Source organism: Erythrolamprus reginae, unplaced genomic scaffold (assembly GCF_031021105.1).
Source record: "Erythrolamprus reginae isolate rEryReg1 unplaced genomic scaffold, rEryReg1.hap1 H_4, whole genome shotgun sequence".
In the NCBI taxonomy this organism is placed as follows: Eukaryota; Metazoa; Chordata; class Lepidosauria; order Squamata; family Dipsadidae; genus Erythrolamprus; species Erythrolamprus reginae.
In genome coordinates, this window is record NW_027248495.1 from 1,348,077 (window position 1) to 1,375,705 (window position 27,629).

At 42.5% G+C, this 27,629-nt stretch overlaps 1 protein-coding gene across 1 annotated transcript in view; it reads left to right on the forward strand.

Moving 5' to 3' along the window:
* Positions 1-27,364, forward strand: part of LOC139155656 (tubulointerstitial nephritis antigen-like) — a 169,971-nt gene extending 142,607 nt beyond the window's left edge. The window contains exons 11-12 of the mRNA XM_070730880.1: positions 15,132-15,177; positions 26,666-27,364. Of these exons, the coding sequence (XP_070586981.1) occupies positions 15,132-15,177; positions 26,666-26,809 (190 nt within the window). The 3' untranslated portion in view covers positions 26,810-27,364. The remainder of the gene's footprint in view (positions 1-15,131; positions 15,178-26,665) is intronic.
* Positions 27,365-27,629: the final 265 nt, after the last annotated feature.

Sequence of the window (27,629 nt, forward strand, 5' to 3'; positions counted from 1 at the left end):
AAGAAGATGGTTGACATATAAACTTAGGAAAGAAAGAGAAAATAAAATTATTAAAAAATTAATAGATAGTAAAGGTGTAATAAGACATAGAACAGATGAAAAAAAGGAAATAGCATTAGAATTTTATAGGAAACTATATGAAAAAGAAATAATTTTTTATTATTTAAGCTCTATAGATCTACCGGCATTAACGGAAGACCAACAACAAAAATTAAACAAACCTTTTACAGAAACAGAATTACAGCAATCCATTAAAAATCAGAAAAATAACAAAGCTACTGGTCCAGATGTGATACCAACAGAATTCTATAAGTTAAATATTGAAATACTTTTCTCAAATATGTTAGAGATATTTAATCAAATAATAGTAGATGGTAAATTACCAAAAACATGGACAGAAACTTTAATAACATTAATACATAAAGTGGGAACTGAGAAGGAAAAAATTGAAAATTATAGACCGATATCACTATTAAATATAATAATTTTTTTTTTAGAAATGTTTTTTTATTACATATATACACATTTACACAAACAAAATAAATGGTATACATCGTAGATTGAAACAATGCCAAATCAACACATATCGGCAAACAAAACAAACAAACAAAAAAGAACAAACTAAAAAAATTCTTATAATATAGTTACTTATTTAAGTACACTAAACAATAATAGCAAAACCAATTAACATATAGCATAATATATAGTGTTTGTACTTAAATTCCCTTTAGGGGGTAAGTTATAAATCATTTTTGTATTTTTAAGTTATTTTCTGGTGAAGTGTGTCATAACCTCAGTGTCTACCGTTTTCTCCTTTAGGTTATCTCTATTTTTTAAATCATTTTTTTTCTATCCGCCTTCTTTCATTCATGTTTAATTTCTTTAAATTCATACAAATCTTTCTTTAAAAAATATTGTATATAAATCTTTTATAATTTTCCATATGCAATAAAAAGGATATAAAGTATTGTTATTCTTGTATTTCAATTTGAGTTTTGTTTCTTCTCTTAATTTTTATATCGATATTTGCCACTAGGTTTAAAAACATTATAAATGGAATAATACATGAAGATCAGAATGGGTTTTTACCAGGTAGACAAATTAAAAATAATCTAAGAACAACAATAAATACCTTAGAATATTATGAACAACATTCTGAAAAACAAATGTCACTTATATTCTTAGATGCCAAAAAAGCATTTGATAATGTAGATTGGACCTTTATGAAAATACAATTAAATAAGATGAATGTGGGAACTAAATTTTTCAATATAATTGGTGCCATATATTCTAATCAATCAGCTAGAATTATGATAAATAATGAGCAATCAGGAAAATTAGAAATAGAATGGAGTGAGACAAGGATGTCCAATATCACCACTATTATTTATCTTAACATTAGAGGTATTACTAATAAAAATAAGAGCAGAAAAGGAAATAAAAGGGTTGAAGATTAAAAAAGAAACATACAATGTTCAAGTTTTCACGGATGACGTAGTTTTTATAATAGAAGATTCCTTAACATCAATTTTAATGTTAATAGATTTAAATAGAAGAATATGGGAAAGTTTCGGGTTTGAAAATCAACAAGGAAAAGATGCAAATACTCACAAAAAGTATGACAGGGTTACAGACAAAATATCTCAAAAATGTAACAAATATGAAAACAACAAAAAAGGTGAAATACCTGGATATATGGATCACCTCCAAAGCTATATCTTTAAAAAATGATAATTATATAAAATTGTTAGGACAAATTAAAAAGGATTTAGAAATATGAAATAATTTACAGCTATCTCTATTTATTTATTTATTTATTTATTTATTTATTTATTTATTGATTTGATTTGATTTGTATGCTGCCCCTCTCCAAAGACTCGGGGCAGCTAACAACAGTGGTAAAAACAACATGCGACAATCCAATACTAAAACAGCTAAAAACCCTTATTTTAAAAACCAATCATACATACAAACATACCATACATAAATTGTAGAAGCCTAGGGGGAAAGAATATCTCAGTTCCCCCATGCCTGACAACAGAGGTGGGTTTTAAGGAGCTTACGAAAGGCAAGAAGGGTGGGGGCTATTCTAATCTCTGGGGGAGTTGGTTCCAGAGGGCCGGGGCCGCCACAGAGAAGGCTCTTCCCCTGGGTCCCGCCAAATGACATTGTTTAGTTGACAGGACCCGGAGAAGGCTCACTCTGTGGGACCTAACTGGTCACTGGGATTTGTGCGGCAGAAGGCGGTCCCAGAGATAATCTGGTCCGGTGCCATGAAGGGCTTTATAGGTCATAACCAACACTTTGAATTGTGACCGGAAACTGATCGGCAACCAATGCAGACTGCGGAGTGTTGGTGTAACATGGGCATATTTAGGGAAGCCCATGATTGCTCTTGCAGCTGCATTCTGCACGATCTGAAGTTTCCGAACACTTTTCAAAGGTAGCCCCATGTAGAGAGCATTACAGTAGTCGAGCCTCGAGGTGATGAGGGCATGAGTGAAGAATCTCCACAATTAAAAAGAATATCCTCCCTAAAGTACTATTTCTTTTCCAAGTTATCCCAATCGATCCTGGACCAATTTTTTTTTAACAATTAAAGAGAATTACAAAACAAATTATATAGCAGGGTAAGAAACCAAGAATAAAACAAAGTTCATTAGAAGACCGTAAAGAGAGAGGAGGACTTGGTCTCCCTAACAGGAAGTTATATTACCAAGCCACGGCTTTAACGTAAATAAAAGAATGGTTAACTCTTGAAAATCAAAGATTACTTAACCTAGAGGGCCAAGATTTAATGCTAGGCTGGCATGCCTTTATATGCTATGAAAAGTTTAAAACTCACTCATACTTTAAAAGTAACATTATTAGGAAAGCATTAATAGACGTTTGGAACGAGATAAGGAAAAATCACTTCTTAGTAATGCCAGAATGGATTTCACCAATAGAAGCTATTTCACACCCAAATCTTTTAAAAGATGGTAAGATATGGAAATATAGAGACCTATTGGACAATCAATTAAAATTAAGAATTAAACAAGAATTACATGAGATAGGCGTTGACATAGACCGGTGGCAGTATGCATAGATTAACTCTAGATACCAAAAAGATGTCAGAACTTTTATTTTTAAAAAAGATAATAACATACTTGGGAAATTATTAATTCAAAACCAAGGGAAATTATTTGGGAAGTTATTTAAATACTTAATAAATTACAAAACGATAGACTGTATATTGAAAGATAACATGATTAGCTGGTGTAAAAAATTTTGGAAAAGAAATAAATTTGAAAACATGGGAAAAAATATAATTGGAAAATAACAAAATCAATTTCTTTTAAAGAAAACCAAATTAAGATGTTTTGCAGATGGCACCTTCCACCATATAGGATTTCAAAGATGTTCCCAAATACTTCTCCTATTTGTTGCAAATGTAAAAAAGAAATAGCTACATATTTTCACACATGGTGGACCTGCCCTAAAGCTAAGATCTACTGGAACAAGGTAGAAAAATGGGTAAAGGAAATAACGAATAAGGAGATTAAAAAGACCCCAGAATTCTTCCTACTAGGCATTAGTGATACCAAATACAAAAAAGAAAGATACTATTTAATAATTCATATTTTAGTAGCGGCAAGAATCACATTTGCGCAAAAATGGAAAGAAAAGGAAATACCAAAAGACGAAGATGTATTTAAGAAAATTATGGAATGTGCAGAATTAGATATGATGATGAGACAGATAAAACTTGGGAGAAAGTGTATAATTGGTGGAATGTTAAAAAAGATAATTGAGAACCTTATTAATGGTTCTCAATTATCTTAACCATAACGAAAATGTTGTAGATGTTATAGTATAGTAGTATATCAAGAAATTTAAAGAATAAGGTTCTTTGTTTGATTAATTGACTAATTATCCTAATTATATTGTTAAAATAGAAATATAGAAGTAGATTTTAAATTACATAACTATATTATTCCAATTATTTTAATTACAACATTAAAATGGAAATATCGAAGTAGATGTGACACTGTAGTAGTATGTTATGAATTATTTTTCTGTATTGATCTAAATCATAATTAGTTTTTTTTCTGTATTAGTAAGACTTCTATGCTTATTGGAGCAATGGTAGCTCCTTTAAATGTTGAATGTTGTTTGTCTTGTTTGTCATAAAGAAAAATTAATAAAAAATATTTTTTTTAAATACAAAATTATTACAATCCCCCTGTAAAAATCTGCTATTGACTCTAGTTTATTTATCTTTAAAAAAAAATATTCTGCATCAAATATACCTAATATTTCTTCTTCCTCCTATTTTTCCCATTGTGAGGTAGCTTGGGCTCAGAGAGAGAGAGAGAGATTGGCCAAAAGACACGCAGCTGGCTTTCATGACTAAGGGGGAACTGGAACTCACCATCTCCTGCTAATTAGCCTGAAGTCTTACAGCCAATTTTTGTACCTAAACTGGGACTAGAACTCACTATCATTTTGGTGAGTGATCCAAAGTCCACCTTTCTTGGCGCTGATCACTGGCTGCCAGCAGTTTGGCAGATCAAATCTCAGTAGGCTCAAGGTTGACTCAGCCTTCCATCCTTCCAAGATCGGTAAAATGAGGACCCAGATTGTTGGGGGCAATATGCTTATTCTCTGTAAACCACTTAGCGAGGACTGTAAAGCACTGTGAAGCAATATATAAATCTAAATGTTATTGCTATTGGTGATTGGTCAATATCACCCAGCCAACTTTCATATTTAAGATGGAAATAGAACTCACCATCTCCTGGTTTCTAGGCCATTTATTTCACCACTACACCAAATTGGTTTGGTGTAAATTTGGGGAAAGATGCAAGTTTTAATGGCTCATTTGAATAAGAGCAAGGTAGATATCATTCCAAGAGGGAGATCCTACAGCTGAGAAGGACCACTTCTTGAATCTCATCAGCTGACACTATATAATTTATAATACTCAGAGCATGCCATCTCTTCCAGCTTGTGGGAAGAAGTTAAGAGAGAAGATAACAAAGATCCAGTTCATGACGAACAGCATTTTCAAGGTCTAGATTTAACAGATTAACAGTCATCGGCATTCACTGTTGTTCTTTTTGGTTATCAATGTCTTCTCTGTTATTATTATTATTTTTAAACCGCCTTCCATACCCTTTTTTATTAATTAATTTAGTTACATAAAGATTTGTTTTCACAAAAAATCATTGTAATTGAATCATATTTCATCTTTCTGTCAATAAATACATATCTTAAAGCATCGTTATTATCGTAATTCAATTTGAACTTCTATTTCTCCTCTTAAACCAATCATAAAATATGTTCCATGTTTTATAATAATCGGAGTCTTCTTTGTTTTTTAATTTTAATGTTAAGGCATCTAGTTCTGCACAGTCAAGAATTTTATTTAGTAAACTCCTTAAACTCAGGGCGGCTTACAACATGTTAGCAATAGCACTTTTGAAAAGAGCCAGCCTATTGCCCCCATAATTTGGGTCCTCATTTTACCCACCTCGGAAGGATGGAAGGCTGAGTCAACTTTGAGTCGGTGATGAGATTTGAACCGCTGACCTGCAGATCTACAGTCAGCTTCAATGGCCTGCAGTACAGCATTCTACCTGCTGCGCCATCCCGGCTCTTCTCTTATTTTAACTAACTAACTAACTACTGTATAACTAACTAGCCAACCAACCAACCAACCAACCAACCAACTAACTAACTAACTAACTAACACTCTTGAAGACTCAAAGTCACCTCTGGTTCAGGGACAGAAGTCTCCAAATCCTATTTGCAAAGCATCAATAACCAGAAAATATGTGCAAGGGCTTTAGAGGCATGTGGCTGGTACATGTAAGAAACAAAGGCTATCACCAAGCTTGCAGGTTTCTTCTTCAAGGGTTGAAAATGCATTTTTGCCATTTCATTTGACCCTGTCTAGTTCTAACATAATTTTACCTCATCCTGTAAGCAGGCGGTAGAGCATAGCCTGGCTTCATCTGGGCTTTTTCCAGAATTCTTAAAATCATTTAGGTTACAACCAGTGAAGGGCTACCAAAATTCTTACTGCCACACTGTGGGCATGGCTTATGCATTTTCTTTCAACATCTTTCAGTGCAAATTGGGTGCTCTGGGGTAGAGCTCCATTTTTGCTACCCCATCCGGGTAGTAGCCCACCCCTGGAACACCCCAAGCTAAGGCATTAATTATTTAAAAAAGAAGTGATGTGGAATTTCAGATTGAAGTTAATAGGTTCCCTCAATATGATCAACAGGAGCTCATGAAAAGCAGAAAATTACTTGGTAAAACTAACCTTCCCTAAGCTGAGAATCACATTCTTTAAAGTCAGCTTTAACATTCTTCCCTCTGCACTTCATCAAAACCAGTGGTGGATTGTAAATGATTTTGCTACCAGTTAATGTGCTCACTTGCATGCACAGAAGCGTCCCAGGTGGGGGGGCAGAGTCTCCTGCCACTGGCACTACCAGTTCTAAAAACTGGTCCGAACCGGGAGCAACCCACCACTGATCAGAACAGATATAGTACAATTCCTGTGGCTGATCCTATTAGCCCATGTGATGACAAGGAGATTGAAACCACCTCGTATATATTACAACATTGTACTTTTTACAGAGACATTAGATCAATCTACATTGTACCCATCATAGATAAATAACCTGGGTGGCCAGATCAATTTTAGATGAACTTTCTCCTTTAGGATCTAAAACAATTTTTATGTGTGGAATAGCTAAATGTTCTATTGCCTCAGTGCAAGCAATATATAATTGGTCTTTGCTAGCTGCTGATTTATTATATTTATTTGCTTCACTTTGATTTTGTTTGTTTGATTCTTTTAAATTTTGCTGGTCATTTTCTGAATAAATATTATTAATTGATTGAAATCGGTCTTCGAGGAGCATTAGGGGGAAAAACCCACACAAATGAGAATTTCTCTGGCTAGAACTAGATCAAATGTGGTCATGAAAATGAAGCAGGCAGGATTACCCAAAGCTGGTATTAGCTCTATTTTGGTGCTGGGCATGGATGGAAGAGTTGGCTTGTTTTTATCTGTGTGGTGGAAATTTTTTTGAATCTTTTGTGCTGTGAAGTGCAGATGATTAAACCTTCTGGATCTCTGCCAAGAGTACATTCTTGGCAGCTGGATTCCTCACAAGTCAGCCAAATTTCCTCCAGTGATGTCTGCTACACACACACACACACACACACACACACACACCAAGTTGTCTTTTAAAGGCAATCTTTGCATCTCAGCTTCAGAACCATTTGGGCAAGAACTGAATTGCAGCAGATCAGGAAAGCTGCAAAGGTTTTTACCCCAAACCTGGAAACTTTTAAGATGTGTGGATTTCAATTCCCTGAATATCCCAAACAGAGCTGCATTGTCTCCATTGGTGATCACAGAGGCCATCCAGGAAAACACTCAGCATTTGCACAAATGTAATGGATGGAGGCTTGCTAAAGGGAGATCCAACTTTGAAGTAAGAAGAAATTTCCTGACCAGGACAACAATTAATAAGTGGAACAGTTTACATCTCAGAATTGTGGGTGCTCCGTCACTGGAGTTCTCAAAAAATATATAATGTACTACAGAACCATTTGACTGGGGTGGTGTTGATTGAACACAGGATTGGAATAGAAGACTTCTGAAGTCCCTTCCAACTCTATGATTCTATGTTCTAATCTGGAGAACTGAGCCACTTAGAAACATAGAAACATAGAAGTCTGACGGCAGAAAAAGACCTCATGGTCCATCTAGTCTGCCCTTATACTATTTTCTGTATTTTATCTGCTGCAATTTGTACCACCACGCTACCTGGATGAGTTTAGGGCAGCGTTTCCCAAACCTAGCTACTTGAAGTTGGTGGACTTCAACTTCTAGAATTCCCCAGTCATGTTTGAAATGGAGTGCTCCAGGGAAACCTTAGCTTCGGGCACCCCATGTGCTTCATTTTATCCTGATTTCTGAGTTGGAGTAATCACAGGTTTGTCCCAGTTACTAATTTTAGCAAGAATATCAAAATCCTGCTGTGCTGCTCATTTGCTGCTACAATGAAGCACAGGGAGAGTTGTGGCCCTCGGTCAGAAAGTCAGTGCTGTATTTTCCATTTAACTTTATTGTCTCATGCTGATTGCCAAAGGAAAAAAATCAGGCTATTCTTTAAGCTTATCAGACAGCAATGAAATGGGAAATCCCTCAATCAAGTGCCAAGACTTCACTTTGGCTTTTCTTCATTTCTGAAGTGAAGAAATAAGTTGTCTGTGTGTGGATTATGTATTTTCCCCAAAGGTTCTTGACCAACTCTGATTTGCAGCAGACCATTTGCACAGTGGGAAGTCAATGTGAATTATGGAGGAGGAGCCTACCTGTTATGTTCTAGTACTGAGCCACTCAGGAATCAAATGCAGACCACCAGGGTTTACTTTGTACAAGAATTATATATGTTGTTGTGAGCTGCCCCGAGACCTCGGAAAGGGGTGTCATACAAAACTAATTAATAATAATAATAATAATAATAATAATAATAATAATAATAATAATAATAATATTTACAAGTAAAGTTTTTCGAACAAAGTAAAAGTGTCTAAAAGGCTTTGCTGGAATGAGCAGGGCGAGTATTATCAGCTGGTAAGAGTCCCAGAAAGAGAGATAAGCACGATAATAATTTACCCAACTGTAAATAGAAACAGAGATGCACAGGAATAATCTTGAAGCTCAGAGTTTTTCTGAAAGCCAAGAATGTTTTTTCAAATGTAAGATGGATGATCATGAAACTAGAAGCCAGAATGGAGCATGTTGTTCTCTGCAATAAAGCATGGCTCTGCTCACTCTTAAATACCCTGAGGGCATGACCCAATAATCAGCAGTCCTACTCCTGAGTGAATCTCCTCTTAGCCAACCATTCATGTCTCTTAGATGCCCTTCGCACTCTAGCATCCAGAAAAGGCTCCTTCTCTTCTCCTGAGTCCCTCAGCACAGGAACTTCAACACCATTCCCCACAGAAAGTGCTGATACACTCATCCCAGGAAGTGCAGCAGGCCCTGGCTGTTATTTTGACCCTGACCCCTCATCTTCTTCACTATGAATCTCAGATGCCAAGAACATAGGATGCCTGTGCCACACCTCCACAGTCTCTTCATCCTCTCTCCATGTATCAACGCCCCAAATAGCATCTGAGAAATAAATCAGATTCCAGTCCAATTCTCTCTTATAAGGTTCAATTTATTATTAGAGCCATGTTGGTCACACTATTACCATTCCGATATTAACTTCCTTCCAGTATCCCACCTAGGTTAAGGTTCATCCCACATCCCCACATCCCCACACCCACAAGTTCATCACAAGGACCAGTCCAAGTGTAGGGATTCCATTGAATTCTTCTTTTCTTCAGTTGATGCAGAACAAAAAAATGTCCTTGGACTCTAAGAAAGGAATTTGTTGTGGATAGTAACTTTCCTCTCATTCAACTACCCCTCCCAATTCCCCTAATATTGTGGTATTGTGGCAGGCCAAAGCCTCTAACCCCACAAGACAGCTTTTGGCCTGGCACCATGATTATTTGTGCAGGATGTGAGTAAACCACAACACTACCTGTGATAATCATAGGCATGCGTCACCAAACTTGGCAATTTGAAGATTTGTGGACTTCAATTCCCAGAATTCTTCAGCCAGCATAGCTGAGAGTTGAGGTCCACAAGTCTTAAAGTTACTAAGTGTGGTGGTTAGCTCTGGCCCAGCTCCTGCCCCAAGGACTGTGGATGTGGGGGAGACATCCACATGCTGCAAGCCTGTTTTGCCCCGGTGGAATCTGCTGATGAAGGCTCCTCTGACCAAGAAGACATGAGTGACAAGGAGGAGGAGAGTGTGGCAGACAGCTCAGAAGGAGATCACTTATCTAGCTCCTCCTTGGATTCAGAACAAGAGTTAATGATACAGCCAGGCATGCGGAGAGCGATGCATAGGCAACAACAACTGAGAAATTATTATCAAAGAAAATGAGGCCACCTGTGGTTGGGTGGGGCTGTGGTAATTAGTGAGGCTGCTATAAAGAGCAGCCTGTGGGTTTGGCCATTGTGGAGGATTATCTGATCGTTGTGTTTTGTGACTGCTTTACTGAGTTTGACCTTTTGTGTGCTGATTTTTCCCCACTTTGAAACTAAATCAGAGTAAAGTGTGTTTCACTTTGTGAAAGAAGAAGGACTGTGAATTGCCCCACACCTGCAAGCTAAGTATCACAGAACTGATAAGAGACTTGTACAAATTACCAGTTTGTTTGGAGACGAGTGCTCTTTGCTATCCCAAAACAGGGCTTAGGTTAAGTGAATTTTCATTATAAAGAACATTGTTTTGAATTTTCAAACGTGTGTGTCTGAAATTTCTACCTGTGAATTTTTGGGAGAAGTCTACCAGAGAGCCCGTCAGAACACTAAGTTTGAAGACCTCTGATTTAGGGTTTACAGGTAGTTCTTGAGTTATTACCGTAATGGAGCTTGCCAATCACGATTGTAACTCATGGCAGTTGTAAAGCAGGCATGTCACGTGACCCGCCCGATTTTATAATCTTTATGTGATAGTCATGAAGTGACTCACTGTGGTTGTTAAGCAAATGCCACAGAGCTAGCTGTTCCAGGGGAATGAGGGACCGTTGCTTAATAACGGTCCCTTGTTCTGGCTCTGTGAGCCCAACCTTGGGTACTGGTGATGAGTGTAACTCTGGCCCTGGACTCAGGTTGCTGCTGCTTAACGCCAGGTCGGTGGTAAATAAAGCTCTCCTCATCCGGGACCTGATCCTGGATGAGGAGGCCGACCTGGCTTGTATTACTGAAACCTGGCTGGGCCCAGAGGGAGGTGTTCCTCTCTCTGAAATTTGCCCAGCCGGGTTTCAGATATGGCATCAACCTCGACCCCAGGGAAGGGGGGGGGAGTGGCTATTATAGCCAGGGAGAGCCTTTGCCTGCGTAGGCTCATTGCTCCGGAAATTGCGGGTTGCGAGTCTCTCTTGCTGAAGTTGGACTTAGGGGTTCAGGTGGGCTTATTTCTCACGTACCTACCTCCTAGCTGCGTGTCAAAAGCCCTGCCTGTGCTACTCGAGGAGGTGGAGTTCCCCGGACTCATTGTCCTGGGGGACTTCAACCTGCCGTCACTCGGCGAAACCTCTGGGTTGGCACAGGAGTTCATGGCCACCATGACAGCCATGGACCTGACTCAAGTAGTACAGGGTCCGACTCACGAGGGAGGGCACGCACCTGACATGGTATTCCTTTCCGAGCAATTGAGTAATGGTCTGAGATTAAGGGGCTTAGAACCATTGCCTTTGTCATGGTCAGACCATTTCCTACTACGGCTTGACTTCCTGGCTCCAATCCTTCCCCGCAGGGAGGCGGAACCAATGAAGATGTTCCGCCCCAGATGCCTGATGGACCCAGAGGACTTTCAGACGGCGTTTGGGGTTATTCCAGAGGCACTCATCCACAGTTCGGTGGAGTCTCTTGCGGAGGCCTGGAATACGGCTGCTGCGGAGGCTCTTGACCGGATTGCGCCTTTGCGACCTCTCCGTGGCGCTAGACCCCGTAGAGCTCCATGGTTCAACAAGGAGCTCCGGGAGTTGAAACGCCAGAAGAGACGTCTAGAGAAGCGATGGAGGAAGAGTAGGTCTGAATCTGATCGAACACTTGTAAGAGCTTTTATTAAGACTTACAAAGTGGCGCTCAAGGCGGCAAGATGCGCGTACCATGCCGCCTTGATTGCATCAGCGGAATCCCGCCCGGCCGCTCTGTTTAGGGTGACCCGCTCCCTTCTTAACCAGGGGGGAGTTGGGGAGCCCTTGCAGAGTAGTGCCGAGGAGTTTAACACGTTTTTCGCTGATAAAGTCGCTCAGATCCGGGCCGACCTCGACTCCAATTGTAAAACAGAGTCGACTGACAACGAGTCAGTCGAGGTGACTGGGGCACGTACTTGTCCACCTGTCTGGGAAGAGTTTGATCTGGTGACACCTGATGAAGTGGACAAGGCCATTGGAGCTGTGAGTTCCGCCACCTGTCTACTGGATCTGTGTCCCTCCTGGTTGGTCTCGGCCAGCAGGGAGGTGACACGGAGCTGGGCCCAGGAGATTACCAACGCTTCCTTGGGGAGGGGAGTTTTTCCATCACTCTATAAAGAAGCGCTTGTGCGCCCCCTCCTCAAGAAGCCCTCCCTGGACCCAGCCGTACTTAACAACTATCGTCCAGTCTCCAACCTTCCCTTTATGGGGAAGGTTGTCGAGAAGGTGGTGGCACTCCAGCTCCAGCGATCCTTGGAAGAAGCTGATTATCTAGGTCCCCAGCAGTCGGGTTTCAGGCCCGGTTACAGCACGGAAACCGCTTTGGTCACGTTGATGGATGATGTCTGGCGGGCCCGGGACAGGGGTTTATCCTCTGTCCTGGTGCTCCTCGATCTCTCAGCGGCTTTCGATACCATCGACCATGGTATCCATTTGCACCGGTTGGAGGGGCTGGGGGTGGGAGGCACTGTTCTTCAGTGGTTCTCCTCCTACCTCTCTAGCCGGTCGCAGTCGGTGTTAGTGGGGGGTCAGAGGTCGGCTCCGAGGTCTCTCCCTTGTGGGGTGCCTCAGGGGTCGGTCCTCTCCCCCTTGCTATTTAACATCTACATGAAACGGCTGGGTGAGATCATCCAAGGACATGGGGTGAGGTATCATCAATATGCCGATGATACCCAGCTTTACATCTCCACCCCATGCCCAGTCAACGAAGCGGTGGAAGTGATGTGCCGGTGCCTGGAGGCTGTTGGGACCTGGGTGGGTGTCAACAGACTCAAGCTCAACCCGGATAAAATGGAGTGGCTGTGGGTTTTGCCTCCCAAGGATAATTCCATCTGTCCATCCATTACCCTGGGGGGGGGGAATTATTGACCCACTCAGAGAGGGTCCGCAACTTGGGCGTCCTCCTCAATCCACAGCTCACATTAGAAAACCATCTCTCAGCTGTGGCGAGGGGGGCGTTTGCCCAGGTTCGCCTGGTGTACCAGTTGCGGCCCTATCTGGACCGGGATTCATTGCTCACAGTCACTCACGCCCTCATCACCTCGAGATTCGACTACTGTAGCGCTCTCTACATGGGGCTACCTTTGAAAAGTGTTCGGAAACTTCAGATCGTGCAGAATGCAGCTGCGAGAGCAGTCATGGGCTTACCTAGGTATGCCCATGTTTCACCATCACTCCGCAGTCTGCATTGGCTGCCGATCAATTTCCGGTCACAATTCAAAGTGTTGGTTATGACCTTTAAAGCCCTTCATGGCATTGGACCAGAATATCTCTGAGACCGCCTTCTGCCGCACGAATCCCAGCGACCGATTAGGTCCCACAGAGTGGGCCTTCTCCAGGTCCCGTCAACTAAACAATGTCGGTTGGTGGGCCCCAGGGGAAGAGCCTTCTCTGTGGCGGCCCCGGCTCTCTGGAACCAACTCCCCCCGGAGATTAGAACTGCCCCTACTCTCCCTGCCTTCCGTAAAGTTCTTAAAACCCACCTCCCCCAGCCACGTACAATTTATGTATGGTATGTTTGTGTGTGTGCTTGTTAATATAGTGGGGTTCTTTTTTAAACTATTTTAAATACTTAAATTTATTGAATTTATTTGGATTTGTACGATTGTTTATATTTTTGTTGTGAGCCGTCCCGAGTTCGTGGAGAGGGGCGGTATACAAATCTAAATAATAAATAAATAAATAAATAAATAAATAAAATAAATGGCTGCACTCATGAAGTGAAAGCCCAGGGTTTGCTTATGGGCACAGTTTGGCGAAAAACTGGAAGTAAATGTTAGTTTTTAGCAAAACAATTTTAAAATGTGACCCCATGACCCTGGGACGATGCAAATGGCCATAAATGCAGTCCGGTTACTAGACACCTCAAAGTGCAATCACATGACTATGGGTAAGGGGGAGTTGAGGCTGACTTTTGTACCCCCCCCACCCAGTAGATCTGTCAAAACTTTGAATGATTGCTAAATGACCAATAGTTTTATTTATGTATTTATTTTTCCTATTTCTTAACCATCCATCATAAACTAAGGATTACCTGTGTTTATTACTAGAATTTACCATATTTTTCAGAGTATAAGACACACTTTTTTTCCACCCCAAAAAGAGGCTGAATGTAGCTTTACTACTCTGAATGTAGCTTTACTAAGCTTTTTTAAAGCCCTAACATGGTGCTAATGTGACCTTCCGTGTTTTACTAGCTAAGCTATATTTTTCTACTTCTCTCCTTGCTGCTCTCTCCAACAATCAGCTGAGCCTTTTTTCAGCCCTAACGAGTGCTAGCAATGAAACAATCTTCTGTGCTTTGCTAGCAAACCAATTGTCCCTTTGCCTGAATTTCTCTCTGAACTAGGGGATAACTAGGGGATAAAAAGCAAGCATGTGGGTTCAAAACCAGTAAACTAATGTGCTGAAGCTGACCAGCCTAAAAACTAGACAGATGAATACCTGGTAGGCAGATTATTTTTCCCTATTTTCCTCACCCAAAATTAAGGTTTGTCTTATACTCTGGTGTGTCTTATACTCTGAAAAATATGGTATATGTAGCTGAACTTGCTGGAAATGACTACATTTTAAGGGGATATAGTAAAATTATTGCAGAATTCTCACTTGAAGCTCAAGTGTCTAGGCTCAAATTTTCCTTGTTTGAACACATTGTGTGAATAGTTCTAGCTCTCTGGTGAAGTCAGTTATTCAAGGCAGAAGGAAAGAGGAGAAAATTGATGGTCGGCAGCAAGTTGGATGGACTTTATTATAGGGCTGATGGGTACAAGATCTAAAGACCAGATTAGGGACAGATTGTCATGAAGAAAATCCATGTAGCTGCTAAAATTTGAAGCTGTAATGATGGCACATTATCAATATCATCCATTCAGTCAGCATTTATTTTTAATTTTTCTATTCCATGTTCATTCCAGTTTCTTTTTCATGATTTCATGTATAGTTTTGAAAAATCCTAATATCTATCTTGAAAATATTAGATTGCCTATTTCCTTTTTTTCCATGGTTGTCTTCTCCATCTTGCAACATTACAGATATGTTAGCTGTTGAACAAACTCTTATTTTTTTAACCACAGATGGGGAGAAGAATGGAAGCTGGATGGATCAAAATGGAAATATTGGGTGAGTGTCACCAGCAACGACGATAGTAAATATATTCTTTCTGTCAATTTCACAATAGCATGATTCAACACAATTCACTTAACCAGGTCAACCAGAATTTTCCATCTAGATCAGTATTTCTCAATCTTGGTTTAAGCCATGTGGACTTCAACTCCCAGAATCCTTAGCCAGCACAGGCAGTGCTAATAATTCTGGGAGTTGGGGGACATACCTCTGGAAATTACTACACTTTTGAAAAAAATTGGTCTATTATCCTGCTTGCTGTGTATTTCTGTGCATGTGTGTCTGACCCGTAGAAATAGCAAAGAATTTGAGAAAATATGGCAGTACAGTACTGTATATTAAAGCCAGAAAGTTTTCTTAAATGTAGTTACACTAACTCCTCCCAATTATTTAAATAGATCTACTCCAAACATGACTATATCAGTGTTTAACTCAGCTGCCTTATCTTAATACTAAACAGGATACTGTTACATTTCAGATTATAATTGTACAGATGCTGTTAAAATTGATGTGGGTTTCTGAAAGTATCGTTATTCTCTGCTATTTAAAAGAAGATACAATAGCACTGGGCCTCTCAGATCAAGCATTTATTTTAAAAAGCTTCTTCATTTTGTCTAGAACAATAATAAAGCAATCTTTAAAAAAATAAGTCTAATAATTTTAACATTCTACAAACATTTATAGTTATTGATTCACCCCCTTGCATCTAGTTCAGCAGAAAATAAAAATCTCTGTCTCTCTCCCAGCAATTTGCCTCCTTGCAGCTAGTTTCACTTTCAGTTTAGCAGGTGGTCTCAAATCAGCTGAGAGTTGGGAAACTGATAATCAGTTGCTTGGCTTAACAGGCTCTGTTCTGTTTGCTGCAAGGAGGTAAATTGCTGGGAGGCAGAGGCCAAAGTGTGGGGGTGGCTTTGTGGGGCTACATTCAGTGTATAAGATGTATAAGATGCACTCATGTTTTCAGCCTCTACAGTATTGTCAAAACAATTCAGGTATGTAGTGACATCATCATGAAATGTCACTATTGGTCCCAGGGTCTACAAATCAAAGTAATGCCATGATGATATTATCATTCTGATGCTATTATTGTTTCCCTCCCTCTCCTCTTACTCAAGATCCCCCATTTGAGATGACTGCCAATGCCTTTGACCTAATTCTTGTTGTTCAATCAAGTAAGGCATGTCCAACTCTTTGTGATCCCGTAGACCATAACATGTCAGGCTTCCCTGTCTCCTGGAATTGCCCAAATTCATGCTCATAGACACAGGGCTACACTAATGTATTTATTAATTTTATTTATGTATTGCCTGTATTGCTTTTACAAATAACTCAAGATATTATTGAGCTAAGAGAGAGGGGAAGACACTCAACTGAACTCCATAGCTAAAGTGGGCTTAGAATTCACAGACACCATTTTCTATCCTGCTTCCTTAAACACTAGATTTAGACTTAGAGTAACTTTATTGTCACTTTGAATGCACATTAATTGGCATACATTAAAATGAAATTTAATTGCATACAGCTCTCAAAGCTTCACCACCACCAATATACACTACATAAACATGAGTCAGTCAATCTGCATGTACTCACATAGAAACATAGAAGATTGATGGCAGAAAAGAACCTCATGGTCCATCTAGTCTGCCCTTATACTATTTCCTGTATTTTATCTTAGGATGGATTTTTATCCCAGGCATGTTTAAATTCAGTTACTGTGGATTTACCAACCACGTCTGCTGGAAGTTTGTTCCAAGCATCTACTACTCTTTCAGTAAAATAATATTTTTTCACATTGCTTCTGATCTTTCCCACAACTAACCTCAGATTGTTCCCTCCTGAACCTTATCTAACCCTCTAACGTATTTAAATGTTTCAATCATGTCCCCCCTTTTCCTTCTGTCCTCCAGACTATACATATTGAGCTCATTAAGTCTTTCCTGATATTTTATGCTTAAGATCTTCCACCATTTTTATAGCCTACTTAGGACCCGTTCAATTTTATCAATATCTTTTTGTAGGTGAGGTCTCCAGAACTGAACATAGTATTCCAAATGTAGTCTCACCAGTGCTCTATACAGCGGGATCACAATCTCCCTCTTCCTGCTTGTTATACCTCTAGCTATGCAGTCAAGCATTCTACTCGCTTTCCCTACAGCCTGACTGCACATTACATTACGTGACACAGAAAAACAACACAGTCTAGTTCGGATGTATACATGTGCATGGCAAGAGAAAAAAAATCTTGTGAGTTTACCAGATGGATGGCATAGGGAACAAAGGAGTTATAAAATTGAAATGTTTCAAAACCTCCTCCCAGAGGGAAGCAACAGAAACAGACCCTAAAATGGGTGAGTGGGTTTTCTAACAATGCTTTGAAGACTAAACAAATGGTGCTTATAAGAGTATCCTGAATAATGGGAAACAAGCTTCCTATACTCTTCTTGGCTACCACTCACCACCATGCAGTCCACTGTATTGACTTTCTCTCCAAGGCACTGCTGCCACCAAAACAAACAGTCATTTAACAGTTTGTTAACATGCTCTCCAATTGTGTCTCTGTAGAAAGTGGCCAGGAGAGATGGAGAAAGATGTGCTCTCCTCATCCGACACAGAAATGCAGACTAGTTTGCATGCTTCACTAAGGATGACGTGTGGAGAGACCAATTCAGATGATTAGTTATCAAACTGGCTCTCACTATTGATCGATGGTTCCCTATTGACCTATGCTTGAGGGTTGTTATAAGCATTTTTTTAAAGTATACAAATGTAAAACTCAAGTATTAGACAAACACCAATGCTTTTCTGTTGGAAACCCCTTTTTGGGTATAATTTTATTTTTTTCTCCAGCATAAAAAACATACATAGACGAAAACACATACCATATTTTTCAGAGTATAAGATGCACCGGAGTATAAGACGCACCTTAGATTTTGGGAAAGAAAACAGGGGAAAGAATATGCTTACCAGGTTTTCCTCTGGCTAGTGTCCTTAGCCTGGTGAGCTGCAGCACATTATTTTATCCCCTGGTTAAGGTTTCAAAAAAACCTTATTCAGAGAGAGTAACAAAGAAAGAGCTTGCAAGCCAGTAAAGAGCTAGGAATATAATTAACACCTGGAAAGTGTAGAGCAATGGGGAAAACCCCCCAAAGACTTAGGGCTTGGAAAACATTCTTCGCAGAGAGAAACAATAAAAGAACCTGCAAGGTAATAGCTGGGGAAATCGTTAAAAGCTACATTCAGAGTATATAAGATGCATTCAAATTATCAGCCTCTTTTGGGGGGGGGGGAAAGGTGTGTCTTATGGGTTTAGGACATTTAGCCTCCGCCAGTTGGATGAAGCTCTTTCCTCCGCAGCAGCTGATCGGCCGCTGCCTTCACTCCCTCGCCCAAAGGCCCCTAGCTCTTGGCCCCAGCCCTTTGGCCACAAAAATCCAAATTCAGCCACAGCCTTTTGGCCACATGGGACACTTCGCCACCATCCAATCAGAACGGTTGTTACAAAATGCTACTTTTGGAAGGAAAGAATGGGACAGTTTGCTCTTTCATACACAAACACATTGAATGATAGAGAGGGAAGGGACGTCGGTGGCCATCTAGTCTGACCCCCTTCTCATTCAGGAGACTTACAGAATGATAGAGAAGAAAGGGAACTCAGTGGCCATCTAGTCTGACCCACTTTCTCATTCAGGAGACTCACAGAAGGATAGAGAGGGAAGGGACCTCAGTGGCCATCTAGTATGACCCCTCTTCTCATTCAGGAGACTTAAAGAATGATAGAGATGGAAGGGACCTCGGTGGCCATCTAGTATGACCCCTCTTCTCAGTCAGGAGACTTACAGAATAATAGAGAGGGAAGGGACCTCGGTGGCCATCTAGTCTGACCCCTCTTCTCAGTCAGGAGACTTACAGAATGATAGAGATGGAAGGGACCTCGGGTGGCCATCTAGTATGACCCCTCTTCTCAGTCAGGTGACTTACAGAATGATAGAGATGGAAGGGTCCTCGGTGGCCATCTAGTATGACCCCTCTTCTCAGTCAGGAGACTTACGGAATGATAGAGATGGAAGGGACCTCGGTGGCCATCTAGACTGACACCTCTTCTTAGTCAGGAGACTTACAGAAGGATAGAGAGGGAAGGGAACTCGGTGGCCATCTAGTCTGACCTGACCCACCTTCTCATTCAGGAGACTTACAGAATGATAGAGAGGGAAGGGAACTCAGTGGCCATCTAGTCTGACCCACTTTCTCATTCAGGAGACTCACAGAAGGATAGCGAGGAAAGGGACCTCGGTGGCCATCTAGTCTGACTCCCTTCTTGGCTAATGATCCCTCCCTGTTTGCAGAGAGAGAGGTCCGTTCATGCTGTGGGCATCTAGATGATCCCATGCCCTTTTCACCCCTCCTCTCTCCATGTGGACAGTCCACAAAATGTGTATGTGTGGGGGGGAAAGATTGGAGTGCTAATGATCCCCCCCCTGTTTGCAGAGAGAGAAAGAGGTCCGTTCATGCTGTGGGCATCTAGACGATCCCATGCCCTTTTCACCCCCTCCTCTGTCCATGTGGACAGTCCACAAAGTGGGGAGGGGAAGGGTGTTGGAAGGGACCCTGAAGAAAAAGAGAGAGAGAGAGAAATGCAAAGGGAGTTTTATAGAGGAGCATATAGTTGTGTGTTCCCCCAGCCAATGTTCCTTTTGCATCTGCCTCGAGGTATCGTAAAAATTCCACAGATAATCATGACAAGCAGGTCATAAAGGGGCCCCAGACAGCAACCAGCCTTCACTTCTGTTGTTTGCTAATAGAATCCTACCTATCTCTCCCACCCACCAGTCTTTTGTGAGGACCAATCTGATTGGCTTCCCAAATTAGCTTGTTGTGAGGCAGGGAGTTCCACCAGCCAATTTAGCACCCCAGAAATTTGACCGGGAGACCAATTCTCCTGCTTGTGAAGAGGGCTGGACTAGATGGCCTTTGAGGTACCATCCATCTCTATGACTCTGTGTCAGTTTCCTGCTTGAGGAGAGGTCCTGAGTAGAATTGGTATGTGTGGATGTGGGTGTGTATATCACACCAAAGAAACAGGAGTTTCCTAAAACAATTAGCATTTCAAGGAGATATAGGAACAGCTTACCACATGTCCTTTTTTTATAACTAAATTCTGTACTTGGTGATTTTGATTCCATATCTATTGATGGGATAACCATTGGAGTTTAGCTTTGTTGAAAACAAAAGTTCATTGCTGCTGATCATGTGTGTGTCTCTGTGTGTGTGTGTGTGTATGAAAGAGCTCCCAAAGCCCCACACACACTTTGGGGACTCCACACATGAACGGAGAAGAAGGCATGGGATCGTCTAGATGCCCAGAGTATGAACAGACCTCTCTCTCTCTGCAAAAAGGAAAGGATCATTAGCCTTCCCAATTTTTTCCCACAAAGCCCCCTGCCCCCCCCTTTGGGGACCCATGCCTCTTTTCACCCCTCCTTCATTCGTATTGAGGGTCCCCAGAAGTGAGAGAGGGAGGGGGCATTGGGAGCAGTATGTTCCCCCTGCCAATTTAGCAGGTCAGAATTTGTCAAATGTGTATGAGTGGAAGGAGAGGGTGGGACTGGATGAGCACCAAAGTCCCTCCCAACTCTTGTTAAATGTGTATGGGTGGAGGGCGGGGGTGGACCCTACCCCCACGTCTCGGGCCCCCAATTTTTTGCCTCTCTTGACACTTTCTTTTGTCACAAATGCTCCACGCATCGTAAAAATTCCAAAGATTAGCAGGAGGAGCAGGTCATAAAGGGGCCCCAGACAGCAACCAGCCTTCACTTCTGTCCTTTGCTACCTAGCAGTCTCTCCCAAACCTCTTTTGAGAGGACTGCTCTGATTGGGTTCCCAAATTAGTTTTTAAAGGATTAGCTTGTTGCGAGGCAATGAGTTCCACCAGCCAATTTAGCAGCCCCAGAATTTGACCGGAAGACCAATTCTCCTGCTTACGAAGAGGGTTGGACTAGATGGTCTCTGAGGTCCCCTCCATCTCTGTCATTCCATTTCATTCTCCTGCTTGAGCTGGGGGTCAGACTAGATGGATACCGAGGTCCCTTCACTCTCTATCATTCTGTAAGTCTTCTGAATGAGAAGGAGGGTCAGATGAGATGGCCACTGAGGTCCCTTCCCTCTCTATCACTCTGTACATCTCCTAAATGAGAAGGGGGTCAGACTAGATGGCCACCAAGGTCCCTTGCCTCTCTAATATTCTGTAAGTCTCCTGAATGAGAAGGGGGGTCAGGTCAGACTAGATGGCCACCAAGGTCCCTTCCCTCTCTATCATTCTGTAAGTCTCCTGAATGAGAAGGTGGGTCAGGTCAGACTAGATGGCCACCAATGTCCCTTCCCTCTCTATCACTCTGCAAGTCTCCTGAATGAGAATGTGGGGTCAGACTAGATGGCCACCAAGGTCCCTTCCCTCTCTATAATTCTGTAAGTCTCCTGAATGAGAAGGGGGGTCAGGTCAGACTAAATGGCCACCAAGGTCCCTTCCCTCTCTATCATTCTGTAGTACTCCTGAATGAGAAGGGGGTCAGACTAGATTGCCACCGAGGTCCCTTCCCTCTCTATCATTCTATAAGTCTCCTGAATGAGAGGGGGGTCAGACTAGATGGCCACCAAGGTCCCTTCCCTCTATATCATTCTGTAAGTCTCCTGAATGAGAAGGTGGGTCAAGTCAGACTAGATGGCCATCAAGGTCCCTTCCCTCTCTATCATTCTGTAAGTCTCCTGAATGAGAAGGTGGGTCAAGTCAGACTAGATGACCACTGAGGTCCCTTCCCTCTCTATCATTCTGTAAGTCTCCTGAATGAGAAGGTGGGTCAAGTCAGACTAGATGGCCACTGAGGTCCCTTCCCTCTCTATCATTCTGTAAGTCTCCTGAATGACAAAGGGGTCAGACTAGATGGCCACTGAGTTCCCTTTCCTCTCTATCATTCTGTAAGTCTCCTGAATGAGAAGTGGGGTCAGGTCAGACTAGATGGCCACCAAGGTCCCTTCCCTCTCTATCATTATGTAAGTCTCCTGAATGAGAAGGGGGTCAGACTAGATTGCCACCGAGGTCCCTTCCCTCTCTATCACTCTGCAAGTCTCCTGAATGAGAATGTGGGGTCAGACTAGATGGCCACCAAGGTCCCTTCCCTCTCTATCATTCTGTAATACTCCTGAATGAGAAGGGGGTCAGACTAGATTGCCACCGAGGTCCCTTCCCTCTCTATCATTCTATAAGTCTTCTGAATGAGAGGGGGGTCAGACTAGATGGCCACCAAGGTCCCTTCCCTCTCTATCATTCTGTAAGTCTCCTGAATGAGAAGGTGGGTCAAGTCAGACTAGATGGCCATCAAGGTCCCTTCCCTCTCTATCATTCTTTAAGTCTCCTGAATGAGAAGGTGGGTAAAGTCAGACTAGTTGGCCACTGAGGTCCCTTCCCTCTCTATCATTCTGTAAGTCTCCTGAATGAGAAGGTGGGTCAAGTCAGACTAGATGGCCACTGAGGTCCCTTCCCTCTCTATCATTCTGTAAGTCTCCTGAATGAGAAAGGGGTCAGACTAGATGGCCACTGAGTTCCCTTTCCTCTCTATCATTCTGTAAGTCTCCTGAATGAGAAGGTGGGTCAGGTCAGACTAGATGGCCACGAAGGTCCCTTCCCTCTCTAATATTCTGTAAGTCTGCTGAATGAGAAGAGGGGTCAGATGAGATGGCCACCAAGGTCCCTTCCCTCTCTATCATTCTGTAAGTCTCCTGAATGAGAAGGTGGGTCAAGTCAGACTAGATGGCCATCAAGGTCCCTTCCCTCTCTATCATTCTGTAAGTCTCCTGAATGGGAAGGGGGTCAGACTAGATGGCCACTGAGTTCCCTTTCCTCTCCATCATTCTTTAAGTCTCCTGAATGAGAAGGGGGGTCAGGTCAGACTAGATGGCAACCAAGGTCCCTTCCCTCTCTATCATTCTGTAAGTCTCCTGAATGAGAAGGTGGGTCAAGTCAGACTAGATGGCCACTGAGGTCCCTTCCCTCTCTATCATTCTGTAAGTCTCCTGAATGAGAAGGGGGTCAGACTAGATGGCCACTGAGTTCCCTTTCCTCTCCATCATTCTTTAAGTCTCCTGAATGAGAAGGGGGGTCAGGTCAGACTAGATGGCAACCAAGGTCCCTTCCCTCTCTATCATTCTGTAAGTCTCCTCAATGAGAAGGTGGGTCAAGTCAGACTAGATGGCCACCAAGGTCCCTTCCCTCTCTACCCCTCTGCAAGTCTCCTGAATGAGAATGTGGGGTCAGACTAGATGGCCACTGTGTTCCCTTTCCTCTCTATCATTCTGTAAGTCTCCTGAATGAGAAGGGGGTCAGGTCAGAATAGATGGCCACCAAGGTCCCTTCCCTCTCTATCATTATGTAAGTCTCCTGAATGAGAAGGGGGGTCAGGTCAGACTAGATGGCCACCAAGGTCCCTTCCCTCTCTATCATTCTGTAAGTCTCCTGAATGAGAAGGGGGTCAGACTAGATTGCCACCGAGGTCCCTTCCCTCTCTATCATTCTGTAAGTCTCCTGAATGAGAGGGGGGTCAGACTAGATGGCCACCAAGGTCCCTTCCCTCTCTAATATTCTGTTAGTCTCCTGAATGAGAAGATGGGTCACATGAGATGGCCACCAAGGTCCCTTCCCTTTCTATCATTCTGTAAGTCTCCTGAATGAGAAGGTGGGTCAAGTCAGACTAGATGGCCACTGAGGTCCCTTCCCTCTCTATCATTCTGTAAGTCTCCTGAATGAGAAAGGGGTCAGACTAGATGGCCACTGAGTTCCCTTTCCTCTCTATCATTCTGTAAGTCTCCTGAATGAGAAGGTGGGTCAGGTCAGACTAGATGACCACGAAGGTCCCTTCCCTCTCTAATATTCTGTAAGTCTACTGAATGAGAAGAGGGGTCAGATGAGATGGCCACCAAGGTCCCTTCCCTCTCTATCATTCTGTAAGTCTCCTGAATGAGAAGGTGGGTCAAGTCAGACTAGATGGCCATCAAGGTCCCTTCCCTCTCTATCATTCTGTAAGTCTCCTGAATGGGAAGGGGTCAGACTAGATGGCCACTGAGTTCCCTTTCCTCTCCATCATTCTTTAAGTCTCCTGAATGAGAAGGGGGGTCAGGTCAGACTAGATGGCAACCAAGGTCCCTTCCCTCTCTATCATTCTGTAAGTCTCCTGAATGAGAAGGTGGGTCAAGTCAGACTAGATGGCCACTGAGGTCCCTTCCCTCTCTATCATTCTGTAAGTCTCCTGAATGAGAAGGGGGTCAGACTAGATGGCCACTGAGTTCCCTTTCCTTTCCATCATTCTTTAAGTCTCCTGAATGAGAAGGGGGGTCAGGTCAGACTAGATGGCAACCAAGGTCCCTTCCCTCTCTATCATTCTGTAAGTCTCCTCAGTGAGAAGGTGGGTCAAGTCAGACTAGATGTCCACCAAGGTCCTTTCCCTCTCTACCCCTCTGCAAGTCTCCTGAATGGGAATGTGGGGTCAGACTAGATGGCCACTGTGTTCCCTTTCCTCTCTATCATTCTGTAAGTCTCCTGAATGAGAAGGGGGGTCAGGTCAGACTAGATGGCCACCAAGGTACCTTCCCTCTCTATCATTATGTAAGTCTCCTGAATGAGAAGGGGGGTCAGGTCAGACTAGATGGCCACCAAGGTCCCTTCCCTCTCTATCATTCTGTAAGTCTCCTGAATGAGAAGGGGGTCAGACTAGATTGCCACCGAGGTCCCTTCCCTCTCTATCATTCTGTAAGTCTCCTGAATGAGAGGGGGTCAGACTAGATGGCCACCAAGGTCCCTTCCCTCTCTAATATTCTGTTAGTCTCCTGAATGAGATGGCCACCAAGGTCCCTTCCCTTTCTATCATTCTGTAAGTCTCCTGAATGAGAAGGTGGGTCAAGTCAGACTAGATGGCCACTGAGGTCCCTTCCCTCTCTATCATTCTGTAAGTCTCCTGAATGAGAAAGGGGTCAGACTAGATGGCCACTGAGTTCCCTTTCCTCTCTATCATTCTGTAAGTCTCCTGAATGAGAAGGTGGGTCAGGTCAGACTAGATGGCCACGAAGGTCCCTTCCCTCTCTAATATTCTGTAAGTCTACTGAATGAGAAGAGGGGTCAGATGAGATGGCCACCAAGGTCCCTTCCCTCTCTATCATTCTGTAAGTCTCCTGAATGAGAAGGTGGGTCAAGTCAGACTAGATGGCCATCAAGGTCCCTTCCCTCTCTATCATTCTGTAAGTCTCCTGAATGGGAAGGGGGTCAGACTAGATGGCCACTGAGTTCCCTTTCCTCTCCATCATTCTTTAAGTCTCCTGAATGAGAAGGGGGGTCAGGTCAGACTAGATGGCAACCAAGGTCCCTTCCCTCTCTATCATTCTGTAAGTCTCCTGAATGAGAAGGTGGGTCAAGTCAGACTAGATGGCCACTGAGGTCCCTTCCCTGTCCATCATTCTTTAAGTCTCCTGAATGAGAAGGGGGGTCAGGTCAGACTAGATGGCAACCAAGGTCCCTTCCCTCTCTATCATTCTGTAAGTCTCCTGAATGAGAAGGTGGGTCAAGTCAGACTAGATGGCCATCAAGGTCCCTTCCCTCTCTATCATTCTGTAAGTCTCCTGAATGGGAAGGGGGTCAGACTAGATGGCCACTGAGTTCCCTTTCCTCTCCATCATTCTGTAAGTCTCCTGAATGAGAAGGGGGGTCAGGTCAGACTAGATGGCAACCAAGGTCCCTTCCCTCTCTATCATTCTGTAAGTCTCCTGAATGAGAAGGTGGGTCAAGTCAGACTAGATGGCCACTGAGGTCCCTTCCCTCTCTATCATTCTGTAAGTCTCCTGAATGAGAAGGGGGTCAGACTAGATGGCCACTGAGTTCCCTTTCCTCTCTATAATTCTGTAAGTCTCCTGAATGAGAAGGTGGGTCAGGTCAGATTAGATGGCCACCAAGGTCCCTTCCCTCTCTATCATTATGTAAGTCTCCTGAATGAGAAGGGGTCAGACTAGATGGCCACCGAGGTCCCTTCCCTCTCTATCATTCAATGTGTTTGTGTATGAAAGAGCAAACTGTCCCATTCTTTCCTTCCAAAAGTAGCATTTTGTAACAACCGTTCTGATTGGATGGTGGCGAAGTGTCCCATGTGGCCAAAAGGCTGTGGCTGAATTTGGATTTTTGTGGCCAAAGGGATGGGGCCAAGAGCTAGGGGCCTTTGGGCGAGGGAGTGAAGGCAGCGGCCGATCAGCTGCTGCGGAGGAAAGAGCTTCATCCAACTGGTGGAGACAAAAAGTCCCATTCCCGTGTCTTATACATCAAACAAATGGTATATCATCAATGCCTAACAATTTGCTTGTGTAATCTTCTTATATGAGTGATTAATAAAAAACATCCAAAATCCTATTTTCATTTCATCAATACCCATTTCATAGCCTATTCTATCTTTGTCTTCAGATTGCAGCCAACTCCTGGGGCAAGGCATGGGGTGAACATGGCTACTTCCGCATTGCCAGAGGAACCAATGAGTGTGAGATTGAATCTTTTGTAGTGGGTGTCTGGGGCCGGATTGAAATGGAAGATATGCACTACAAGAAATGAAGAGATTGGACTCTTCAGCCTTGCATTGTGATAACAGAAATAACTTCTTTCCTCCTGTTGGCCCTATGTTTTCTTCTCCTCAAAGCATCTGGTATCTGGAACAGTCACAGGACATAACTATATGGGTTTGGCCTCCAAAGATAGCAGCCTTTGTCTCTGTTCTAGGGAAAGCCTAGAACCATCATGTGAATTTTTTGGACCTGGAAAGTCTTTGGAGTATTCTTCCTCAGATGATGGGATGGGGTGGGGGAACCTGAAAACCTCTTAAATGGCTACCCAAGTGCTACAGTTTCTTGAAAAGGATCAAGAGAAGATATCCAATCTGACATTTTGTTATGTATAGCTCACATATTCACAACCAAAGGGACCTAGAGATATCAGAAGCAAACCTTGACAGGATTCCCTAAGGATGGAAAGTTATAAATAATCTGAAGAAACCTGCTGACTGGGAGACCAACCGGCATCTCTCTCTCTTTTTTCTTTTAGTCCTTTCTGTGATGTACCTTACAGAACCTTTTTGGAAGCGATGACATCTTTTGCTTGACTTTCCCCAGAGGCAACCATGGTAAAATAAAAAGTTGTCATCCTCTTAGGCCAAATTTTCAAGCATTTCAGGTAGTACATCTACAGATGAGTGGAGTTTTAGTCCTAGCAGACATATTTGCATCAATGTCAGATGAACTAGATGAAAAAAACTGCCTCATTTTATGTACCTGCAACATATCAAGAATAGCTATATAGGTGATAGGTTGCTACCAGTTCGAATGAACCGGTAGCAGCAGTGGTGCTTTCCTGCCCATCCTATCTTACAACATGGAAT